This window comes from Helianthus annuus, chromosome 17, assembly GCF_002127325.2.
Source record: "Helianthus annuus cultivar XRQ/B chromosome 17, HanXRQr2.0-SUNRISE, whole genome shotgun sequence".
NCBI classification, from domain to species: domain Eukaryota; kingdom Viridiplantae; phylum Streptophyta; class Magnoliopsida; order Asterales; family Asteraceae; genus Helianthus; species Helianthus annuus.
The window spans coordinates 192,166,868-192,187,407 of NC_035449.2; the positions used below are offsets into that span (position 1 = coordinate 192,166,868).

The 20,540-nt window shown below is 37.9% G+C and overlaps 3 protein-coding genes across 5 annotated transcripts; 1 reads left to right on the plus strand and 2 right to left on the minus strand.

Moving 5' to 3' along the window:
* The first annotated feature begins 969 nt into the window (after positions 1-969).
* On the plus strand, positions 970-4,354 carry LOC110921664 (B3 domain-containing protein At5g60140). The gene is made up of 3 exons (XM_022166011.2): positions 970-1,114; positions 1,207-1,794; positions 3,502-4,354. The coding sequence occupies exons 1-3, from the start codon at positions 1,052-1,054 to the stop codon at positions 3,874-3,876; spliced, it is 1,026 nt and encodes a 341-aa protein (XP_022021703.1). The 5' UTR covers positions 970-1,051; the 3' UTR covers positions 3,877-4,354.
* A 365-nt stretch (positions 4,355-4,719) lies between these two features.
* LOC110921692 (branchpoint-bridging protein) lies at positions 4,720-12,673 on the minus strand. 3 transcript variants are annotated; one of them, XM_035986458.1, is made up of 8 exons: positions 12,403-12,671; positions 12,271-12,326; positions 9,796-9,967; positions 9,603-9,691; positions 8,279-8,411; positions 6,566-6,658; positions 6,032-6,134; positions 4,720-5,076 (listed from the first exon to the last, which is right to left on the minus strand). In XM_035986458.1, exons 1-8 carry the CDS (start codon positions 12,592-12,594, stop codon positions 4,838-4,840), a joined length of 1,077 nt encoding a protein of 358 aa, XP_035842351.1. In that variant the 5' UTR covers positions 12,595-12,671; the 3' UTR covers positions 4,720-4,837. The 3 variants fall into 3 exon arrangements, with proteins under 3 accessions (XP_035842351.1, XP_022021735.1, XP_022021736.1); XM_022166043.2 differs by having other exon boundaries at positions 9,796-9,958; positions 12,403-12,670; XM_022166044.2 differs by lacking the exons at positions 9,603-9,691; positions 9,796-9,967 and having other exon boundaries at positions 12,403-12,673.
* Positions 12,674-17,844: 5,171 nt separating this feature from the next.
* On the minus strand, positions 17,845-20,144 carry LOC110924119 (pentatricopeptide repeat-containing protein At2g02750). Its single transcript, XM_022168154.2, has one exon. The coding sequence runs from the start codon at positions 19,792-19,794 to the stop codon at positions 17,935-17,937; it is 1,860 nt and encodes a 619-aa protein (XP_022023846.1). The 5' UTR covers positions 19,795-20,144; the 3' UTR covers positions 17,845-17,934.
* Positions 20,145-20,540: the final 396 nt, after the last annotated feature.

A 20,540-nucleotide genomic window follows, 5' to 3' on the forward strand; every position in this document is an offset into this window, starting at 1 on the left:
CTTCAAGACGATAACAAGACGACTGTCTAGTATGATTAATATACAATTTACATCGTTATTTGCAGATTACGGCGATCTACCAATATAGAACAATACTCAATAGTCAATTTAATACGATACGTCGTACGTGGATACGGACAACATGGTTCTGATGTTAACAACAATTAACATACTAACAGTTTAACAATTAACACTAAACCGACGAACGGACCTTTTGAGTTCTTAATCTTCTGATCGATGTTCTTGTTCGCGTCTCTGATCGATGTTGTTCTTGTTCATGTCTCTGAATCTTCTGTTTGCAGCGGCCTAGGCCCAACGATTCAACGAAGTTGATGTTCGACTGTTCGTTACTCTGATGAGTTTGTTCGTCTCGTCATTTCAGATTCCAGGAGTCCATAAAATTGTTGTCGTGTGTTATAATTTTTATTAAAATCATATTAGTATTGAGCCAATAAACCTAATGTGTAGTGGGCTATATTATAAACCATTAAAAAATATTTGATAATGGGCCTATATTGGAATTGGTATGTGTTTACATTTTTTTTAAATAACATATATATATCGATTTTTTTTAAATTCCGTGCCCCTCGAAATCACGGGCCTTGTGCGAAAGTCCTCCTCGCACACCATCATAGCCTGCCCTAGTTGTAGCTTTTGACAAATTACGATTTTACCCCAGTCAAAGTTACGATTTCCTCCAGTTCAACATTACTGTCTTGCCACCGTTTTAGTTTTGCCTATGGTATTGCTTTGTTTTAAGTAGTTAATTCGATGTAATTTATATTCATATCAGAAAGCCGTCTCACACTTGCTCATTTATCCTGACAAATTACAGTTTTAACTGCAACTCAAAATTACACTCTTGCCAACAAAACTACACTAATGTCTTGTTTGACTTTGAATTAGTTGAAAAACATTTATCATATTGTCTAACCACACGGGGGCATAAAGCTAGTTCCATTTATTTACCATAACTCTATACAATCAATAAGATACCCACTTTTCTTCACTACCTCTTTCCCAATTACCAAAAAATCTGTGCAAACTTCGAATGGCTCATCGCCTCTATCCTTCCTTCTTCAAGATCTTGCTCGACCCATCTGCCCCTCACCTGGTATCATCATCTTCTTCTTCACACAATTCAATTTCTTCAATCTTTTTATCATTCCCTCAACTTCCCCTTCATAAATTCCTTCAATTTTGCAGCCATTACCACCTGATTTCGTCAGAAACTACTTAAAGAACAAAACCCTTAAAGATCTAATCATCCGATCTGCAAAAGGGGGGTATTCATGGCGATTAAAGATCAAGAAAATCGGCGAAAGTTTCTGTCTTTCCGGCGGATGGGAGTCTGTTGTTCAAGATATTCAATTGGGGTTTGGGGATTTTCTTGTTTTTAGGGTTCTTGATAAGTCTTTGTTTAAATTGATGGTTTATAGTCCGAATGGGTGTGAAAAATATTTCCCACCGAAATCCCATGTGGATAATGGTGTTGTAGATCATGATGATCATATTGAAGATGTTGTTGTTGAAGATGGTGATGATGATGATGATGATGATGATGTTGTTGATGATGATGATGATGTTGATGTGGTTGTTGAAGAAGAAGATGAATTTGAAGATGAGGATGAGGATGAGGATGAGGATGAGGATGAGGGAGGGTATGAAGAGTTAGAAGATGATGTTGATGATGTGGAAGATGATGGTGATGGTGATGGTAATGGTGATATTGATGGTCATGATGGGGATCCTTTCTTTATGATCAAAATCGTAAAATCTCACAAAACTATGATGGTATGGCTAAATATCCTTTCTTCATTTCAATTTGTTAAAATAAGCAAAAAAAAAAAAAAAAAAAAAAAAAAAAAAAAAAAGAGAGAGTAAACTTTCGTTTTGCTTCCTGTGGTCTGGTCATTTTAACAGTTTTGCCGCAAACCTTTAAAAATAGCCATTTTTCTCCAATAGTTTGCTATGATTTTTTCATTTTGCTCCCTACTGGGAGCAAAATGGAAAAACAAACAATTTGGATGGAGTTAGAGGCGGGGAGCAAAATGGAAAAACCGTAGCAAACTATTGGAAGAAAATGGCTATTTTTAAAGGTTTGGGGCAAAACCGTTAAAGTGACCAAACCACAGGGAGCAAAACGGAAGTTTACTAAAAAAAATAGATTTTTGAACCTCCACAAGAATATTGGTAAAGATTTTTTCTTGATTTGTGTTTATCATAGAAAAAACAAGTTATTAGGTTTATGTAGTGGCGGAACTAGAATTTTTCGTGAGGGTCAAGCTAATTTTTTCTACCGGTTATAATTAAAGGGTAAATCTCATGTTTTTTTTTTTAAAAAAACTCAGATTTTATATATAAAAATTCAATAACCTCTAGTGACCGGAGGGTCAACGGACCCTTTTGACCCTCCTCTGGTTCCGCCACTGGTCATTTATGAATCTAAAAATAAAATGTTGATAAAGATCCTTTCTTGATTTCAATTAGGGGTGCAAATGAGCTAAGCGGCTCGCGAGCTACTCCAGATCGGCTCGAGAAAAAGCTCGAAACGAGCCGAGCCTTATTGAGCCCGAGTCGAGCTGGAGCCTAAAATAAAGCTCGTTTGTTTATCGAGCCCGAGCTCGAGCCTCGCATGTGAAGCTCGTTAGGCTCGTTGAGCCTTATCGAGCCTTAGTGTAAACGAGCCGAGTCGAGCCGAGCTTATTTAAACTTGTTTACAAGCCGACCTCGAACCTAAAAATAAGCTTTTTTAGTAAACGAGCCCGAGCTTCACTTATCGAGCTCGCGAGCCTAAAAAGTCTATCATTTATATTATTTTTTAATAATATATTAACTAATAGATAATAAACGAGCCGAGCCCGAGCCGAGCTCGAGCTTGAGAAAACACCGAGTCGAGCCCGAGCTTTGAAAACAAAGCTCGAATCGAGTCGAGCTCGAGCCCAGGCTTTCATAAGTTAATCGAGCTCGAGCCCAGGCTTTCATAAGTTAATCGAGCTCGAGCTCGAGCCTGGTCGAGCTCGGGCTCGGCTCGTTTGCACCCCTAATTTCAATTTATATAAAAAAGTTATCAAATTTTTATACCAACAAAACCATGATGGTAAAGATCCTTTCTTGATTTGTATTTATTATAATAAGGTTAAAGGGTGTGGGGGTCATTGTTGGAATATGATTTGCCACATAGGAACATGAATGGAATGATATATCACCCCTTTGCCTAATCCACCATGATTTGCATGGATTAAACCATGGCAACCAAGGTCCTATTCTTGATTTCAATTTATCAAAAAGAAAAAGTTATCAGATTTTTACACCCCCACAAAACTATAATGGTAAAGATCCTTTTTTGATGTCAATTTATATAAAAAAGTTATCAAATTTTTGGATTAATGATGGTAAAGATCCTTTTTTGATGTCAATTTATATAAAAAAGTTATCAAATTTTTGGATTAAGGTGATTAATCTAACCCCTTTAATGTGTACATTTGTTGGTGTTATTAGCGGCTGCCGGCGGATTTTGTGGAGTTGGCCGGAATAGAGGGTGAGGGAACTCTAACGGCGGCGAATGTTGACGGCAAAGAGTGGGAATTGGGGGTGCGCGTGGAGAAATATTACTATTATCTTTCGGCTGGATGGCGCGATTTCAGGCGAAGTAATGATTTATGTGAAGGTGATGAATGTGTGTTTAAGTTTATAAGAAATGAAGATAAGTTACTCTTGGCAAGAGTCACCAAGAATAAACGGCCAGCAAAGTATCCGTTCGGCGAAAAACCTTCGCCGATCGGAGATGTGAAGAGGAAGAGACGTGGGCCATATAAGCCGATACGTGGAAGGCCATGTAGGCCAATACGTGGCAGGCTAGCTAGGCGAAAATAAGGTGTTTGTTTTAAATTGAGTAAATTGTCATTTTAGTCCTTGAGTTTTTGTTCAAATAGTTTTTTTTTTCCTTCTCTGGGTCCCTGACTTTTCATTTTTCTTGCCATTTTGATCACATTGCCTAACTTAATCTAAAAACCAGGTTATAATCAGGGGTATTTTTGGCATTAAAAATGATTATGAGGTTTATAAATTATATTGTAAACTACCCTGGTTATCACTACACAACATTTATGTCAAAAATACCCTTGGTTATAACCAGATTTTTAGACTGAGTTAGGCAATATGATCAAAATGGCAAGAAAATGGAAAAGTCAGGGACCCAGTGGAGAAAAAAAAACTATTTGGACTAAAATAACAATTTGGATCAAACCTCAGGGACTAAAATGGCAATTTACTCTTTTAAATTTTGATTGTAATTCATGTTAGACTATTGTTGAAATAATAGAGATTTGGGCTAACTATAGGCAATTATGTATTTTTGTTTAGCATGAGATTATTAGTGTTATTATTAGTTTGACTTATTTGATAATCATAAAACAAAATACCATTTAGGGGGGGGAGGGGGGGGGGGGGTTCTATACGAACCCTGTCTTCTGAACATACCCTCATGTGAGAGGAAAAGTAATATCTGGTGGCGGGCGCTACCTCCATGTTTGTGAGAGGAGGGTATGCTTAGCAGCACCCTTATCTGGATTTTAATAACTTGTTATTACAAGTCATCGTAGGTCCGAAATCCCCATGGACGTAACGAGAAGAGAGGGCGAGGGTTGTTCGTGTGGAGGGATGAGGGTTTTGCCGGGGGGGGGGGGGGGGGGGGGGCGTTTTTGGGATTCGTTGCGGTCTGTGTACAGTTTTTATGTACATATTCAAACAAAAATCCTAGCATGTTAACATCTTTATGGAAGTAAATGCCAGCTCAGCGAACGATAACCAATTGTTAATCAACGAATCAATATGATCATTGAAGACAAGTCCTGCGATTATGCCCGGGTTTCCCACAAATACTACAACATGGCTGTTTGGAACTTTTTACTTTCGATTCGAAACTGTCGTCTTTCTTGCAGCTTCTTTTGTTATGACCCTTTTCGCCACATAAGCTGCATCTGAACCGTCGATCTGCTGAATCTTTATCAAGTTCTGGACAGTAGTGTCGACGGTGTCCTTTGCGACCACAGTTTTTGCAGAAAAAGTTCACTCCTATGGTTCACAGAATTAGTCAACAAAACACTTCATATTTTTTTTTCTTCTTTGGCTAATTTAATTTATTAAAGGTTTGAAACAATGGTGTCAAATTTAGGGGTGCAAACGAGCCGAGCCGAGCCCGTGTTCGACCAAGCTCGAACTCAATTAACTTATAAGAGCTCGAGCTCGGCTCGGTGGTAGTTTCTCAAGCTCGAGCTCGGCTCGGTGGTAGTTTCTCAAGCTCGAGCTCGGCTCGGTGGTAGTTTCTCAAGCTCGAGCTCGGCTGGTTTATTATCTACTAATTAGTATATTATATAAAAATTAATACAAATTATAGACTCGTTTAAACTCGCAAGATCGAAAAGTGAAGCTCGGCTCGGGCTCGTTTGCTAAATAGGTCTATTTTTAGGCTCGGGCTCAACTCGTAAACAAGTTAAAATAAGCTCGGCTCGGCTGGTTTAGTAGACAAGTTTAAATAAGGGTAAATGTTATTAAATATTAATAAAATTAATATTGCACTAAGGCTTGATGAGCTTCACATGCCAGGTTCGAGCTCGGGCTCGATAAACAAACGAGCTTTATTTTAGGCTCAAGCTCAGCTCTGACTCGATAAGGCTCGGCTCGTTTCGAGCTTTTTCTCGAGTAGCTCGCGAGCCGCTCGGCTCATTTGCACCCCTAGTGTCAATCATGTCATGTTAACGGGTTGAATCGTTGAGACTGACCACAACCCGTTACGACCTTAACCCAGAAAACCCACTTAAAATCTTGTAACATGAATACGACCCGTTTAACCCATTTATCAACACGAGTCAAATGAGTTGACGGGCCATAATCAAGTTGTAAACATGTTAAGCGGGTTGGAGGGTTAAAAAACACAGATCGTAAAAAGAGTTGACACATATGCCTTTTAATCAAACAAGTTAAACATGTCAACCCGAACACAACTCGTTGCAAATGCTGTTTAACAAACCTTTCATGGAAATGCTTCTCTTGCGTCGGTTTTCTGGATCACTAAAAAAGGCTTTCATGGATTGTGAAGCATGCTTTCTTGCATCAGCCGACCCTTTAGATTTCTGCAGTCGAACCCATAACTAACAATTAGAGATAAACGGATTGGGGGGGGGGGGTATGCAGTTAATATCGGTGATATCGGTCCGTGAGTAAAATATCAGTCAGAATATCGGTACCGATATTATCGGCGATATTGACCGACATTTGACCGATATATCACCGATATTTGACCGATATAACCGATATATCACTGACATATCACTTAATTATTGATGTTAAATTGCTATATATATAAACTCTGCATTATATTAAAATTACCGATATCTCATCGAGACAACCTATATTTCAAATATTGGTCCTTGACCGATATCCGATATTTTACCGCATTAACTGCATTTTGGGGGGGGGGGGGGGGGGGGGGTGGGGGGTGGGGTAATCATGTATTTGTTACAAAGAAAACAGATTAATATATAAAATGCGGTCAACAAAAAACCTTAATAGCAGCGACTCTTTGCGCATGGAGCTCGGGGTCACCATGGATGATTTTCATTCGGTTTGTGAATAATCCGGTTTTGGCATTAAGGCTCTGCAATCACCCAACTAAAAAAACAAGATTAAGTTCATGATCTAGTGAGTCCTCTTAGGGGTGTAAAAGAGTCACGAGCTTGTTTAACTTGAGAGAGCTCGAGCTTGGCTCATCTCATGCTCTGTTTCTAAAGCTCGAGCTCAACTTGTGCGTAGTTTTTAAAACTCGGGATTGACTCGTTTATTAGTTATTAATCATCTAAATTCATTAATGATCATTTTTATACATATATTTATAATTACAATGTTTATACATAACATATTATAGATGTTGGGGAAGGTTCAAATGAAAACCACTAGTTATTGCGAAAACTCGAAAACTAACTAAAGAAGCCTAAAAAACATACCAATTTTTTTTTTGCATACCAGTTTTCGCTATTTAAATTATATAAAAAAAAAACTTTTTTTCAAAAAAAAAAATAATATTTTTTGTAGTGCACATGTGTATGTGCACTATAAATTTTTTTAAAGTTCTTTTATATAAAAAAAAACTAGCGATTTTAATAAAAAAAATTGAAAAAAAAAATTGTGTGATTTTTAGGCTTTTTTAGTTAGTTTTCGAGTTTTCGCGATAAAAGTGGTTTTCATTTGAACCATCCCCTATAGATGTTATCTAGTTATTTTTACCATAACTTAATATATAATAATAATAAGAGTAAAATGCCATTTTTGTTCTAGATGTTTGGCTACTTGTGCGACTTCCGTTCCAAGGTCTGTTTTTCCGTATCTGGATCCAACAGCTTTGAAATCTTGCCAATATTATTCAACTCGTTAACTCCATTCATTTTTTAATGTTAAGTCAGGGGTGTTTTCGCCTTTTTAGACATTTTTTATTAAAACAAAAATACTATAAGAAACTTGATGTATGAAGCTCGGCCCTTGAGCACGTATATTAAATGAGCTCCAATATAGGCTCGAGCTCATTTAAGTCTGGCTCAGTTTGAGCTTTTAGCGAGCCAATCTCGAGTAGCTTACGAGGGCTCGGCTCGTTTACACCCTATAAGTCCTCTGAGATTCCATTTAAACTAGATGGGGAAAGTTCTTGTACAAATAATCTTAACATACTAAACATACAAATTGAAGAAAAACTAAAAAAGACAAGGTGGCATTTTTGTAATTATCAATAACTATCAAAGTTACTCTACAAATATACCTAAAAAACCTAACCCCCCCCCCCCCCCCACCCCCAAAAACCTAACACCCCCCCCCCCCCCCAACCCAAGCTAAAATGCTAAAAAGTAAACCCCCAAAAAACCTTAAAAAATCTAAAAAAATTAAAAAAAACACACAAAATTATTTTATTTTTTTTAACATTTTTTATTAAAAAATCGCTACTTTTAGTAGCAGCAAAATTTTTTTTTTTTTTGCTAACAAAATGTAGCGATTTTTTTATAAAAAATATTTAAAAAAATTGTGTTTTTTAGGTATTTTTGGTTGAGTTCACATTTGTATAGTAACTTTGATAGTTGGTGGTAATTACAAAAATGCCACCTTGTCTTTTTGAGTTTTCCTTCAATTTGTATGTTTAGTATGTTAAGATTATTTGTATTTGATCTTTTGCCTAAACTAGATTTATGCGTAAAACATTTAAATAACTTCGTAAGGAAAAAAACAAACTTGCTTTCAGAGATCGACTAATCTTCAAACGAACTTCTGCGGACGGAGACTTGTATACACGCTTTGATTTGTTCCTTGCGGACAATTTTATTTCAAGATTGTCCACTTCATCGTCTTCCTTTACTTTCAATGGAGAACTGAAATGGATAGAAATGAAATGGATCAAATCGGTTGAACGGGTCGAAAGCAATCTAATGTGTATTTAAGTGCTTACAACCTCTTAGATCACTATTTAAACAAAAAAGATTACTATTATGTTTTCTAGTCATGCTTGATACGTTTTGACCCGCCTTAAACTACGTTTTCTTACCCAAACCGTTTCGACCTGTATTAAGATTCGTACAATTGTTATTGTAATGTAGTCTTTCTAATCGTAACTGATAGGGCTGTAAACGAACCGAAGGTCCAGCGAACAGTAAGTGAACCGTTTGGCAGGAAGGTTGTTTATGTTCGTTCGTTTAGTTAATGAACCAACACGAACAAGATATGTTGTTCGATTAACTAAATGAATGAACAGGAACAAAGGTCTAGTTAGTTCGACTACATTCGGTAATATGTTCGTTTACGTTCGTTCAATGTTCATGTTCAGTCCTTTAAGTTAGTTCATGTTCGTTTGTGTTGGTGACCAGTGTTCACGAACAACTGAAATTCCTTAACAAACGAACATGAACATAAACTTTTGTTCGACTTGTGTACGCGAACAATTCACGAACATCTGCATTTCCTTAACGAACACGGACATGGCCTCGTCATAGTTGTTAATGGCGAATAGCGACAAATAGCGATAAGGTACCTATATGCTACATAGCGAATAGCGATAAATAGCGGGCGGCTATTTTATAAATAGCAATACACTAGAAAAAGAATTTTTAAAAATTTTATATGGATATTATATCAAAATACCCTGGTATATATGCTATTTTACATGTATATTTAACAAAAGTCTAAAATCCAGCTATTTTATAGCTATATTTAATTGATATTTATAATTAAAAATTAAAAAAATAAATAAAGTGTCGCTATTCTCGCTATCCATCGCTACAACCCTAATAGCGACACTGGATCTATACGCTACGCAGCGCGCTATAGCGACCGCTACGATCGCTATTGGCAATTGTGGGCCTCGTTCATGTTCGTTCGGTTCGTTTACAGCCTGAATAACTAACATGGAGAAAAATAATTCTCCGATCAACCCAAACCCGTTTTAACCTATATTAAAAGTGACCCATCTCAAGACAACCCATTTTAAACCGTTACCTAACCCGCCTGCTCATATTGACACCTCTAAAGAACAATAAGTGAAGTCAAAGTAAGACTGAAGACGATACATTGACCGAGCTTTCTCCCATGGTCGTTCATCAATGGACTCTTCCCAAATTACGCATTCTCCCGCGCATTGATGACATGTCACCATACCCTGCCATTATCATTTTTCGCTTGTGGGGTCCACACGTTATGAGAATATATGAAGTGATTGTGGGTCCTTGAGACACGGGACCCACATTAGAAAAACTTACTTACCTTGCCATTGCATTGTGAACAATCTAATCTTGATCTTTCAATGCCACACATGTTGCAAGGGGTATAGCCCCGACCCCTGCAACTTGGGCAAGGTAGTTCTTTAATATATTGACCGTTCGGTCCGAACCATGATCTTGGAGTAGAGCTACTTGGAAGAGATTTCCTGAAATTGCTACAAATTAAATAATTTCGTGCTAAAACTTTTAGTAAAAACAACTATAACAATGGTATTTGCTGAAATTGTTACAAATTAAATAATTTATGTATTAGAATAATAAACGTCTCGCTTGCGGTATGGGCATATAATGTATATATGTGTGGGCCCTCGGGGGGCAAAAGTGAAAGTGCACTAATTTTAACGTTATTTTACTAGTTTCGTGAAAATAACGTTAAAAAGCGAGGGACGGTTAATCATGCATCATGTGGTGGCGTTGATAGCCGAAAGACAAGGGGGTACATGCACTAATCGGCTTTTGTTCCAATTGCTGAGTGTTATGTGCCTTATGTCCAAGGCTTGATGCAAAACTACTATCGAGTCGGGGGCCTCACTGGAAGCAGGCAAGCAACCTCTCTATTCCTACAGGTAGAGGTAAGGTGGTCTACATCTTACCATCCTCAGACCCTACCTAAGCTTTGCTATTGGTGGGATTTACTGAGTATGATGATGATGATGATACAATTTTTCAAATAAAATAAACAAAAGCTATCATATAACATTTAATATCATCTAATTAGTACCAAAAGTTTTGCCAAGGAGGTGGTGGTGGAGTGGTAAGGGGAGACTTGGTGTTCTAAGGGACCCAGGTTCAACTCCTGCCGTCCCCATTATTTTCTGCGGCACCCGGTGATGATGGGAGACTAGGCGAGTAGGCGGAGATAGCTAGTTTGATCCTTGAACTGAGCAGGTTTTACCTCACCGCACTGTTGTGCCTTTGGGCGAGTGTTCACAGGCTTCGGCCCTAGGTGAGGGTTTTCCCCAGTTCGGAGGCGAGTGTATCCCGATATGGTGAATTTCGCCAGTAGCTCATTTGAAGGATTCATTGACCGTTAAAAAAAAGTACCAAAAGTTCTAAAATAGTAAAGATTCAAATTTAATTCCAAAACCTGAAAGTTATAAACTTCTAAAGTTCTAAACTAGAAGGAAATCCAGAAGAAAGTTGCTTCAATCCTTATTGTGGAAGCTTATATTTTGGAAAAAAAAGATCAATAATTTTGCATTAAATGATAAAAGAAAAAGAATAAACCGAAGCGAGCACCTAGAAACTAGAAGCGCAATTAATGGGCCTTGCGTGGAAAACACGCCTAGGCGCATGAGACGCATGAAGCTAGTGCTTTTAATAGCTATGATCTTTTTTTTGAACGGCAAGGAACGACGCGCCAACCACCGTGGCACCGGGCACTGTGGCCAAGGTCGACTACTCGACCGCTGTGGCTCGCCCCGATGCGTGGAAACCCAACCTCCACCTGGCCGAAGGCACAATAGTGTAATAATCGGTAAAACCTCGCCTCCCATCCAAGTCGAACCGGCGCCACACGTATTCGCTCTTCACCTGGATGCCGTAGAAAATAATGAGGAGAGTGGGAATCAAACCTGAGTCAAGGACCACCAATTCTTTCCCCAACCACTCCACCACTACCTCATTGGCTTTAATAACTATGATCTCAATCAAAGCACCAAAAAATGCAACTCCAGATATACTAAACCTAAAAAAAACATCTAAATAACTTATCATACCAAACAAAGCTTTCTAGTTTGAATAATGTTGACATAAAAAAATGACTGTAAATATAGGACAAACAAAGAAAAAAATAAGGCTTTTTTGGACAAAAAAATCTGGCTTTTTTTTTTTTGGATAAAAAGCAATGTTTTCAGACAAACAAAAAAATCTGGCTTTTTTTCTTGGATAAAAAGCAATGTTTCCAGAAACGGACCGGACATCGAACCAGTGATCTGATCGGTCGGAAACCGGAAGGTATCTTAAATATTATAAAAATTAATAGGGTTAAATCTGAAAAAATATATAAAAAACCGGTCCAAACCTGCCAAAAACCGGTCCGGGTCTGAAAACACTGATCGGTCGGAAATCTTCTAGAAGCGCAATTAATGTGCCTTGCGTGGAAAACGCGCCTAGCCGCATGAACAGTGGCAAAGCTTGAGATTTCCGACGAGGGGTCGAAAACGTATATACCCAAAAACTTCTATACGAAAGCTACACACATAACACTACTGAGCGAAAAGTTCGCCCCCCCCCCCCCTTCTAACCTGCGCCACTGCGCATGAAGCGAGTGCTTTTAATAACTATGATCTCAATCAAACCACCAAAAAATGCAACTCCAGATATCCTAAACCTAAAACATCTAAATAACTTATTAGACCAAACAAAGCATTCTAGTTTGAATAATAGTTGACAAAAAAAAGATGACTGTAAATATTGGACAAACAAAGAAAAAAATCAGGCTATTTTGGAATAATACCTAGGTTGCAAATAAGCAGAAACTCCAAAAAGATCTTCTGAAGGATCATAACTCATCTGCAATCAATCAATCAATCCATCAATCAAGATAGGATGATAGAGGGCTAAAGATTGATTGATTAATTATGGTTACCTCAGATGTTTTGGGATTATGTGTTGGAGATATGGAGTCGTCATCGTTGAGAGAGGAGCAGCAGACAGTGAAAGAATGCTTCTTTTTGCGGTGTGAGAGGAGCCACTTTCTGTTGCTTTGGTTCCATTGAGGGGTAAATATTCGAATGGAAGAAGATAATAATAATATGTATGAAGAAGAAGAAGAAGCCATTGGAGTTGCAGACAGAGTTTTTTCATGTGGGTAAAGAAGAAGAAGATGAAGTTGTTTGAAACTGTGTGTGTGGACATAAAGGGTACAACTAGCATGGAGATTTCTTTTCAAATGATTAACTAACTAGGTTTTGCCCGCCCGCGTTGCGGGACATTAAGCTGAATATTTCTTTCTCATAGCATGTACGTCTGTGTTTTAGTTACTTGTACATACTACTCATAATACGATCTCAAAAAAAATTACATTGAGTAAACAAAGTAAAACAAAATACTACCATACTTTTGCTAAAAAAACTAAAACGATTGAAAAACTACCGCTTGGCATGACGAATAAAAATTAAATCGAGCCAACCAATTAAAACAAAACACTACCATAGCCTTCTAAAAGAATATTAAAATGAATTTTATACTGGGGGCAAAATCGTAAATAAACACAAAAAAATCATGTCGAAGTGTGAATCAACTTAAGTTTATATCGACACGTAAATAAAAATAAAGACGTAAAACTCGATTAAAAAGTATTTAGAAAGTTAAAGGGTTGTAAGAGTTAATGCTGAAAATTAAAGGGTAAAAGTAAAAAAGAAAAAAACCACAAAAAGAAAAAAAAGAAAGAAAAAGAAAAAAAAACTAAAAAAAAATGACAACACCACTATAGCAAAGTGGTGTTGTCATTTGATATATATAATAATATGTTTTTAATGGCCAACTAAATCACCCGATAACCATCTTGGGATACCCACCCTCCTCCATAACAGTCAGAGTTTGTTTGGCATTTAGTCAACGAAACGCGGCTGGATCTCTCCTCCGAGTGGATGTTGATATCTCGGAATGAAAAGGGGCTTGCTCCATGTGAATGGCCCATAAATTTAAGAGATCCAATTGTGTTTGGACTACATTTCCGATGAAAACATAGGCAATTTTGCTTGGGTTTCAGCCAGTTTTGCGTTTGCACCACATCTCCGTCCCATTTTGCGAGTTAGTTGATGTCAGTCATCAAACGATAGTGGGACCCTCACATGTTAGGCATGTGAGGTAAATAAACTGAGATAATTAACTTGGTTAGTTATAAAGAATTAAACCAGCAACAAAAATAAACTTAAAGGATGTTTTTAGCAAGTTTTAAATATTAAGTCTGGAACCTGCAAGTTTGAGGAAACATAAAAGACGTTTTGTGCAATTTACTCGCAAAATAATAAAATAAAGATAAGCACAAAGATTATATTAGAAGATTTATACAAATATAGAGATATAGTTATAGATAAACGTCGACTTAAAATATGGGATACCTTGATAAATTATTTTAAAACTTGTAATTTTTAAGATAAAAATAAACATAGATATATAACGGGAAAACTAAAAAGTAGATGCCTCTCATGTCGACACGTGTTCATCAATTGGTTTCTTTTTATTACATCTATAGATATAGATGTTAATCAGGAAAAAAAAAAGTTAATATATATGACTAGTAAAAATTAAAGTACTGCCGGTCAAATAATAAAAATTTCGTTTATAAAACTAAAAGGACGACTAATACAATTACTTTTCTCTCTACAATGCTCCTTCCAAAGTCAATAGACATTTTAGAAGCTATAAGGAGGGAATTTATATGGGGACGATCCAATAATAACAAAAAAACTTGTTGGGTGGCCTAGGAGAATGTCACTAAGGGAGGAGATTTATAAAGGGTTACATACCACCCCGAGAACTTGGCCAGCTTTGCCTTACATGGGGGTCTATTGCAAGGCTAGAAAATTTCTTGTTAGACCATGTGTAGTGGTGGAACAAAATAATGTCCTCACTATGGGGCATTATTCGACATGTGTCATCCTAGTCAGCATTGGGCATTATTGCAAAAGTGGCGTAGTGGGACATTATTCCAATAACACCCCTTCCAATCAATAAACAATTATTTTTTTATAGAGAAAAGAAAAAAAAAAAGAAATGGCACCTTACACTTGGAAGTCTCCCATTGGCCACATCCATTATTGCATTTGACCACTTTCACATCCAATTTAGAGTTTTTTTTTTAAACGCCGGCTTGCAAAATTTTGAATTATAACGCCGGAAAACGCCTGGTGTAGTGGGGGGAGGGGCGTTTTGAGGCGTTTTTTTTCAATTTTTTTTAAAAACCACGCCCCACTACGGGTGGTCTTAACGTCAAATGTGTCGATGGAAAAGGCGATTATTGGAAAGATTGGGGATGGTGCAAAAATCAGATTCTGGATCAATTGTTGGTTAGATGGTAGCCCGCTGAAAAGCAACTATCCAACCTTGTTTGCGGCTGAAAAAATAAAAAATTGTGTGATCAATGAGAAATGCATTCAAGAGGAAACCGGAATCCTTTTTAACTGGAACTGGAAGCAGCAAGGTCCAAGTAGCACATTTGACTCTGAGCTGCTAGACCTGGAGTATAAATTGTCTCAAATGCGTTTTGGTACGGGTCAAGATAAGTGGGTATGGACTGAAGAGAAATCGGGCATCTTCTCAGTTGCTTGATTAAAGGGATTTTGAACTTCAATTCCTCCAACATCAGCAGGCCGGCTTTTGAGTGGAACAATTGGGCACCAGCAAAACTAAATAGAGACTTTCACTAGGAAGACTTCCTACTTCAGAAGAATTACATAAAAGAAACATTGTTCCGTCTGTCTCTGCTTGCTTGCAACCTTTGCGATTCTGGAAGCGACACGGCTGAACACATATTTACCGCCTGCTCCGTTGCTTCTTTTGTTTGGGATCAAATTGGTATGTGGTGTAAAGTGCAGCCTTTGTTATTTTTTTCAGTCCGTGATATAGTGGAGATACACAAGCAAAGTGGTCTTCAAGGTTGTAGGAAGAAAATTTTCCAGGTGATTATGTTGGTGGCATGCTGGTGTATCTGGCAAGCGAGAAACAAAAAGTTGTTCGAGGGAGTTCCGGTTAGGATCGACAAAATCTTGGGTGACATCAAATTTTTGAGTTATCTTTGGATTTCAAACAGGTCCAAGGTCGTTAGTATAGAATGGGATATTGGGATAAGTGGAAACGTTCTATTGTTTCAATTGTTCTTTTTGTTTGCCTTCCCAGCCAATGTTTTAAAAACCGGTTTTTAAATCAAGCCGGATTAGGCTAAAAAATGGTTCAACCGGTTGAACCAAGTTGTACCGAGCGGTTCAACCGGGTTGACTAGCTATCCCTTTAATTTCATAAATTACAACATCAACTCAAAAGTTAATCCAAAAATACATGATTACATATTAAAGGATGATTCAAAAGTAAATCCATAATAAAAAATAATTCAAAAGATAATCGAAAATCATTCAATTTTCCAACCTGCTCATTTAAATGAAAGTGTACGATATGTTTAAGCCATTTGAGTGTTGAATACATCAAATTCACGATCACATAAAATATGAAATTTACTATTATCGCTATCCCCATCAACTAGAAGATAACTATTTTCATTTCATACAATGTTAAATAACAACTTTTAGTTAGGAATAATCATAAAATATAAAAATTACGTAAGATATGTAACATATATAATAAAAATAAGTAACAACCTAAACTAAAATAACCCTGGTCCGGTACCGGTATTACGTTTCAAACCGGTATACTGGATTTTACCGCCGGTACAAACCTTATGCCGTTTCACTTATTTACCGGGGTGTTTCGTACCGGATTTACATCTGAAAACGGTAATACCGGTATAACCGGCCGGTATTTACCGGTTTTTAAAACATTGTTCCCAGCGGCTTGCTAGAGGCGCGTTTTTAATTAAAAAAACAAGTTAATGATTACACATTAAATTCTTCACAATTTATTATGGATATAATCATTTTTGGTATGAATAGTTTATCCGTCTGGGTATGGATGTTTTTATTTGGATATCTTGTTTGGGTTACTGGATTTATGTTTTTGATTTCCTAGCGTGGATATTGGCAGTAATTGATTGAAACTTTAGCATGGGCTCATGAACGCACACTTTTATCCAATTTGATTCGTTGAAGTAGAGATGGGCATAATCGGTTCCTTTTTATACCCGGAACAGGTTCCTAACCGGACCCGGTTGAATGTGTGTCAATGGAACCGGTTCTTGTTGTAATCGGTGCCGGTTCCTACCCAGGTTTTAACCATTAAAACTAGAACCGAGTGTAACCGGTTCGGGTCGGGGTGGAACCGGTTCCAGTTCCTTTCAATACCCGGTTCCTTTATGGTTTTGTATTTATTAATGTTTATTTTTGGTAGAACTGATCTTTATCTCATCATGTTATACTTTTATAACCTGTACAATTTTGTTTGCTTCACGTATTTGATTGAATGGTTGGTTTTAAACGTCACTCGATGAATCATTCTTTGGATCATTCTTTGGATCTGGTAAATACCATAAAGTTACTATTTAAACCATTAATTGATATTAGAGATGGGCATATCGGGTTTTTTTTTAATACCCGGAACCGGTTCCGGGTAGGAACCGGGTTCCGGGTACGCACCGGGTCCGGGTACGAACCGATTTTATTTATAAAATGTGGAACCGGGTCAGAACCTACGGGTTTTTTTGAACCCGGAACCGGTTCTACTATTAGCCGGGTAGGAACCGGAACCGGTTCCAGGTCGGTTCCATCGGGTCGGGTTTGGGACCGGTTATTAGGCCCATCTCTACGTTGAAGAGATAAACCGATGGCACTTTGGTTGGATTAGCTCACTTTTCTGTAGGTCATATATTTACTTATGCAACTTTCTTGATTGCCTCTACATCATGGAAATTTGGTTAATTTTTTTCATTGAATGTTTTGTATCCGTGATAATCGCATTTCTTTCGATGAGGAAGATATCCACCTTCTTGTCTTATATTTCTACATCCAGGAGGATTTGACTTGTATCATAGATATTAATAGGAACCTAACGAGTATAAAGTGACTATGTCTCTATTTCGCTGTCTCATATGGATGATATTTGACCAACACTACCTACAAATGATTATACATAGCCGGCCCTGAAGGTGGGCGGGGAGGATGTCTCTCTTTCGCTGTCTCATATGGGGTGATATTTGACCAACACTACTTACAAATGATTATACATATCCGGCCCTGAAGGTGGGCGGGGAGGACTGTCTCTATTTCGCTGTCTCATATGCGGTGATATTTGACCAACACTACTTACAAATGATTATACATAGCCGGCCCTGAAGATGGGCGGGGAGGACTACCGGCCAGGGCCTGATATTTCGAAAGACACGTTATTTTTTTATTTTTATTTTTTTTTGATGATATTAGACAACAAAACCACTTTTTGAAACTTTTGCGTCAGTACAATGACCTTTTCATGATATTAAACAACAAAACTACTTTTCAAAACTTTTGCGTTATCTTACGCTTAGCGAACTAAAACCACTACTCTTTTTCAACCCCTTTCGATCCATTTCGTCTCTCAAATCTTCAACGTCTTTCCACCTACCCTCACGCGCATAAATATTCGACAAAATCACAAACGGTATCGGGTTTCCAGGATCCAAATCCACAAGTAACCTAGCCATCTCTTCACCCGTTTTCACATCCGAATGAAAATTACACGCACCAATCAAAGAATCAAGAACCGAACCCGAAACTTCAGGAATTGTCGATAATAGTCCCCGCGCTTCATCTATCTTACCGGATCTACCCAAAAGATCTATCAAACACGCATAATGCTCAGAAGTAGGAACCAAATTGTACCGTTTCATCAACGTTAAAAACTCCAAACTTTTTTCGAGCTTTCCAGCGTGACTACAAACCGATAAAATACAGTTAAACGTCGTAGAATTCGGCTTTACATTCTCGTTTTGCATCCACTCAAACATATTAAAAGCCGCTTCACTCTCCCCGTTTCTTCCATAACCGGATATCATCGCGTTCCATATAACTGGATCTCTCGGTTTTATCTCAAACTGGTCAAATACCGAAAACGCCCATGACGAACGCCCACATTTCATGTACATATTAATAACCGCAGTGGCAAGAATGTCATCGTTATTCATATTTGTTCTAATAACATAACCATGGATCTCTTTACCATTTGTTAACGACGATACAGACGCACAAGCCGATAACAAACTAGTTAACGATTTCGCACTCACGGGTTCTCCGGTCGACTGCATTTTTCTAAAGATCAAGAACGCTTCATCCGGTTTTCCAACATTCGAGAGCCCGTTTATCATGATATTCCACGTTGCTGAATCGGGTTTCAGCCCGTTAGATTCTAACATCATGAACAAACCGATAGCGCTTTCGCTTTCACCGTTTAGCATCATCCCAGATATCATTGAGTTCCATGTGATTAAACTCCGTATGTCACGCAGTTCTTTAAACACGTCATAAGCCCGATGCCAATATCCACATTTCGAATACATGTCCAAAAGCGCAGTTCCGACTAAGAGATCGAGTACCAAATCGACTTTCACGAGGAACGCGTGAACTTGCAGCCCGAATTTAAAATTCTTGTTATCCGAACAAGCAGATAACACAGAAACAAACGTGACCGCATTCACGTCGTGTGCTGATCGTTGCAGCATTTGTTTAAATACTTCAAACACGGGTGCAACAATCCGATTCTGCAACAAACCGGTAACATACGCGTTACAGCACGCTACGGTTTTACTCCCAATTCGTTCGAAAACAACCGATGCAGTCAGAGGCTGTTTGCAGTTAAAGTACATTGTAACAAGCGAGGTTGCTACATAAATATCGGTTTCAACGCCAATCTTAACAGCCCAGCAATGAACCTGCTGGCCATCTTTAACCGAAACGTCACAACCCGACAACAAGCTCGCAACTGTAACCGAATCGGGCCTAAGTTTATATTCACCAAACCGTTTAAAAACGTCGAAAGCTGTCTTGTAACACCCATTCTGACAAAACCCAGAAACAACAACGTTGATTGAAGTGGTATTTGGTTCAGTAATTTCGTCGAACACCTTGAGTGCACTGTATAGAAACTGGGATTTAAACTTCATGTACATGTCTGTAAGGGCTGTAGCGGTGTAGATATGTGAATTGAAGCCGGTTTTTGTGAGATGGGCGTGGAGCATTTGGCCATGGGAGAGTAGTTGCAGGTGTGAACATGCTTTGAGAAGAAAGGGGAAAGTGAAATTGTTGAGGGGGTGTGAGTGAAAATGGAGGTTTGAGAATAGAGAAAGGGCTTCTGTGTAGAGTCCTGTTGTGATTAATTTTGATAATTTTGTGTTCATTTGGTTGTGATTGTGGAAACCCTGGGCTTGTATTAGAGACTGAAATGATTTTGAGAACTAGCGTTTTGAGTGTTTGATATTGAATTTTGCAAGTTGAATTTAGGGTGATTGGTAACAACTTATCAAAATATGGCGTTTAAACTTAGATTATCTCCGACCAAAAGGGTTAAAGTCAGATACGAAACAACCTAGTTTGTTAGATCATATTTCCACTGACCTTTAAATAAACTCATTTTCTCTCTAACCTATTTTTCTGCGAATACCGTCCTTGGTTATCGACACTCTTCAACAGATGACCAGCTCGAACGCTACCCTCATGGTGGGTGTCGCCACATCAGCTAAGTGTGGGGTTTGAGGGGCCGTGCTGAGACAATCTAATATGTGCATATCTTTCCTTTATTTGGTCCCTTGTAAGTTGTAACTTCATGGTATACTCATAAATTAGGCGGTTCCTATTTGGAAGGCTACAATTTCTTAACTGCTGCAGTTTGTACTATTGCTAATAGTTTAGTACATTCTTTGTTATTTTTTTCGTGAACGACAAAGCTTGCTCCTACTGTATTATACCAAGAATTCTAAATTATTCTCTCTTCCCAACTTTTGAATATGTGACCTCCCCTCTAAAATGCATATGCCTCTACCAAGTAGACTAGCTCCACATTAGCATTATTATAGGGTCCTGAATCACAAGGATATTTTACTCGTTAGTGTCAAGTAGGCTTCTGTATGTTATTACTATGGCGTCC